Source organism: Mustela nigripes, chromosome 3, assembly GCF_022355385.1.
Source record: "Mustela nigripes isolate SB6536 chromosome 3, MUSNIG.SB6536, whole genome shotgun sequence".
NCBI lineage: Eukaryota > Metazoa > Chordata > Mammalia > Carnivora > Mustelidae > Mustela > Mustela nigripes.
Genome location: NC_081559.1, coordinates 24,880,773 through 24,885,644, shown reverse-complemented (window position 1 = coordinate 24,885,644; position 4,872 = coordinate 24,880,773). Strand labels below are relative to the sequence as shown.

The window sequence follows — 4,872 nt, the reverse complement described above, 5'->3', positions numbered from 1 at the left end:
AGAGAGAGATCACAAGTAGGCAGAGAGGCAGGCAGAGAGAGAGGAAGGGAAGCAGGCTTCCTGCTGAGGAGAGAGCCCAATGCAGGACTCGATCCCAGGACCCTGAGATCATGACCTGAGCCGAAGAGAGGCTTAACCCACTGAGCCACCCAGGCGCCCCTAAAAATTGTATTTTTAAGATGCAGTTTTTATTACATGTAGAAACCCAGCAATTTTTACAGAACAATTGTGTTTATGATAAGTTAGAATAATAAGATTCAGAAGTTCAGCATAACAAACTTGGCTAAATACGGTTTTTGTATTAAAAACATTGGAGGAAAGGGATACTAAAACATAAGCAAAATTAACAAATTAAGAATCACATGATAAGGAATTATAGCTATCCCAAGTTGGAGTGTTGAATTTGAGTATGCGTTAACAGTCCCAAGTTAAGAATAAATAAATTGAGTCTCTTGACAAAGCTCTGCTTCAGGAGAGATGGAGAATACAGTTAAAATCTCACGACTTCTATATATTAAGCAGTATCTTGGAACATCTCTATTGAAGCAGCTCTAAAGCATTTGAAATATTCACGAAGTCATCTCTAGACTGGAGACTTCAGCTGTGTACCTGTCAGATTCCAAGCATGTCCCAAGCTTTGCTTAACATTTAACAAGCACTCTCGAGTCTCTGCTGGGTGGCCGTCTGAGCTAGGTGCTGTGGGCGGAAACACTTTTCCTTCTGTCAGCTCACTTTAGAGTCTAACAGGAGGTTAGACCTAGGACTCTGGAAACGAGCAGCGCAGCAGATCAGCCCTCAAGTTTAAATCATTGTGGGCTGGACTATATGAGGGACTTTTGATGCACCCTCCTTCTTGTCATTGCTATAAATAAAAATTTAGATTTTTATGGTTGCATGTGAAATAGCATATTGATTTAGGTTTTCAGAAGAGAAACTAAAATTAGTGTTCAGTGCACTTCATTGCTCAGTTCTCTGAAGGAAAGATTTCTTATATTAATATGGAAAACCATTTTTATTACCATTTTGTTTTAGCATAAGTAAGGTTTCTTTTTCTGTTTCAGAACAATAGTTACAATAAATCACCTAGGTCATTTACTTGTTTCAGTGAGAAACAAATACTCACTTGATACTTACTTTGCTTTTATCCTTGTTTTTTGTTAGGGGTGAAAGCATGTCTCCAGAGAAAAGCATGTGAAAGGGAGGAAAAATACGAGATTCCTGAAGGACCACAGCGAAGCAGGCTCAACAAGGAGCAGCTGGTATTTGTGTTTTGATACTACTTTCGTTGGTCTTATTGTAACTTAATAGTATCGCCATCAGGAAAAATGTCTCTTGCCCTTTCAGCAAGTACAGGTGACTGATTAAAATTTTGATTGTGCTTGTTTCAAGCACTTGATTCTGAGAGATGATCACAATAAACAGTAGAATCCAGAAGGTGATAATTTCATTCTGTTAATGGATTGTTGGCATCTTGAACCTTCCCATAAGCCTTTCCGAATCTGAGGTAAGTCTCAGATACAGAGAGTAACTTGAAAGAGGACTTATGGCTGCTGCTTGGGTTTAGTTTCCATATGTGTGTATTGTCACGTATCGCAGTTTTAATGGATAATATTCCATTATCCTGTGTGTGTATATATATTAGAAAGGACAAAGAAAACTTTAAATAAAAGGCAGTTGTGGTGTGTCTCATAGCTAATTGGATGCCTGACCATGCCTTCATAGTATATTGGACCCCAGGGAAGATGTATCTGGAACCTTGGAGACCACGTGCCCACCAGGGCTGTCCTCGAAACTCGAGGTTGGTCACATGTAGGGACCTGAGTAAGGATGGACAGAACTGGGGCAACAGCCACAGAAATGATGTTACTCGTATAATTTTATTAACTATAGCTGTGTATCCCTGAAGCACATTTCAGATCCCCTAGGAGTTTGTGGGCTTTGAGTCCCCCCAAATGTGATAACATTCTGTAAAGTTCGATGAACAGTTTCTGTTTGCTTTTTAAAACGTGTGTGTGGATCAGAAACCTACACACTCCCCCTAACACCTAAAATCTGAGGAGTGTAAAGTTCCTGAAATGGTGACTGAGTTTTAGGAGAAAAATTATAACAAGGAAACCTATAAATACATAAGTACTTTTCTTGACCTAAATACTGTACTTGAAATACAGTTGATCCTGCAGCTTCTTAACAGCTCATGACTATTTATCTTTATTTTCCTCATTCATATGCAGTGTTTTAAAATATTTTGATCTGCTTTTAACGAGCCTTTTCTTGTTATTTCAGTTGCCAAAGCTGTTTGATGGATGCTACTTCTATTTTGGGGGAACCTTCAAATACCATCCAAAGGACAACCTTATTAAGCTTGTCGCCGCAGCTGGGGGCCAGGTCCTCAGTAGAAAGCCCAAGCCAGACAGTGACGTGACTCAGACCATCAATACGGTTGCGTATCATGCGAGACCGGACTCCGATCAGCGCTTCTGCACACAGTATATCATCTACGAAGATTTGTCTAATCATCGCCCAGAGAGGGTTCGGCAGGGCAAAGTCTGGATGGCTCCTTCCAGCTGGTTTATCGATTGTGTGATGTCCTTTGAGCTGCTCCCTCTTGACAGCTGAATATTGCACCAGATGAATGTTTCAGATTGAACTCACATGGTGCGAGAACCCAGCCATTGCACTGTTTTGATCATTCACGTTTTTATAAATAGGTAGACTCCTTCATACATACTTTTTCCTTAAATTAAAAAAACGAAAGAAAACAAAACCTACCATGCCAGAATTGGAATTCGTTCTGTGTTTACCATATTTAGATGCTGAGATTGCTTTGAAGGATTTTTCTTTTTAAAACTGGTGTATGTTTTGATTCATCATGTCTTTTTATTCAAATAATCAGCTATCAAAGATTAATGAGAGAGTACCAGAACTATTGGTTAAAATACAAGCAGTATCGTTACTATCTCAGCCTTTTAATATGTTCTTTGATGAAAACAGTCCACGCTTGCCATGAGCAAAAGTATTTGCCATCCTTAGTAAACAAAGAATATTGTCAAATAACTGATTCTGGCTTTATTGTAGTAGAGTACCTGGTCTGAATGTACCACCATAGGTGTTAAATTCTTCTATCTACAGTTGTCTTCATCTTGTGTTGTGTTTAGTTTCTTAAAATTTACGTGGATGTTAGTTCCTACGTTTTTATCCCTTTTTATTTCATGTAGTCATCAAGAAATCATGATTTAAACCATAGCATTTTTCCTTGGTGGTGAAAATCAACATTGGACTCGTGGTACCTATTTTTATTGTATATACTTGCTTACAGTTAATTATCAATTTATGACTGTGTTTATTATCTACAGTATATGTATATATACGTAGAGCATTTTCTCTAACACATTTTAGTATCAGTATTCCTTAGGTCTCACCAGACTAGTAAATTGTCGATCAGATGTTAATTAAATTAGGGGCCAGTCCTTTTGCTGGTAGACCTCACTACATATTGCTAAAATAATTGTTTTGGAAGGTCTTAATTTCTTCTTTTGTGAAGCTTTTTATTTTCCATTTTTAGATTGCTGTGGAGGCAGAAATTGGGGATTATCTGATTAGAACAGATTTTGTCCAGGTGGTACAAAAGGCTATCAGAATAAGTCTAAACGCAGGAGTAGGAAGGGCTCCTTATCCCATGACTGGCAGGGCTGCAGAATAGGAGACACGCCCGAGCCTGGGAGTCCTGGGGAGGTTATTCTGATTGGAGTGTCCGTGTTTGTGAATGAATTGACAAGATAAATGAGCTCATTTAAAAATATTTGTAAGAAGAATTCTTTAATAAGTCTTCCTGGAAACTGAATATACTTCTGAAACATGGGAAGGGAGACACTGTGGGACCTGCCACGTTTGGTCCCTGAGGCTGGAGATTTGTGAAGTACCAGATGAGAGTCTGAAGTGAAGGAACACAGTGAGATTCATTTATTTCCAAGTTTGAGATTCCGCTGATTATTTCAAAATAAATCTTAACTGTAGTTCCTTCTTTAACATGTCACGTTTCCATATCAAGAACACATCATATAAATGCACTGATACACTGTGGACCCTAACCCTCGTGGGTGGATTAGTTCTGCAGCCCCCTCCAACCACTAATGTGTTTGTCCCACATTTCATTCTAATGGAGAATGATGAACACCAGAGCGCCAAGCAAATCCGAGGGGTTAGATAATGTCTGGATTAAATAATTCAGGGCTCTCCGGGATTTTGGTTGCCATTTTTGATATATAACTGACTTCTGGTCACTGTCTGTTGTCTCATCGGTCACATTCCTAGACAGGTTTGTGTCTGTTCCTCTGATGTGGACCCCTGTTTGTAAAATAACTTTGGGAGTTGCTGCCTGGTCTCCATTCATTTCCTTTTATGTTCCCCCTCCCTGTTGTCCCCTACTATTAAGCGGTTTTATTTTGTGTTTCTTTAAATATTTATTTTGACAGCAGTTGGTTGATGTTAAGCTCTTGAACCTTATAATTTCTGTGTAGGTATGCTTGTAACTGTTTGCATTTTTTCAATCACAGATTCAAGCTTCCCTTTTCTTGACTATAAATCATTAAAGTTATTTGTGTTTCTGTATTTGTGTATCTTCTTATAGAAGTAGTTTACTTTTATTCTGGGCTATGGAAGAGTAAGACTTCGTAAGACCTGGGAGGAGACCTTTGAGCTAACAAAAGCTTATCTTTTGGAACACTTAACACATTGTAGTTCATTTTGGATAGAAATATTTCTTAACTATATTAGATACTTTACCACCTTAAATAAATTGTCTGAGTACAATGTAACCTTGATAGTTTGGAATCATCATTAGGAGGGTCATTGACTACACAGTGATTCCTTCAT

General features: G+C 38.4%; 1 protein-coding gene across 2 annotated transcripts in view; it reads left to right on the top strand.

The window, feature by feature from the left end:
* BARD1 (BRCA1 associated RING domain 1) overlaps positions 1-4,608 on the top strand; it is an 83,035-nt gene extending 78,427 nt beyond the window's left edge. For both annotated transcript variants that reach the window (XM_059393419.1, XM_059393420.1), the window contains 2 exons: positions 1,162-1,259; positions 2,284-4,608. In XM_059393419.1, coding sequence (XP_059249402.1) covers positions 1,162-1,259; positions 2,284-2,616 — 431 coding nt within the window. In that variant the 3' untranslated portion in view covers positions 2,617-4,608. The remainder of the gene's footprint in view (positions 1-1,161; positions 1,260-2,283) is intronic.
* Positions 4,609-4,872: the final 264 nt, after the last annotated feature.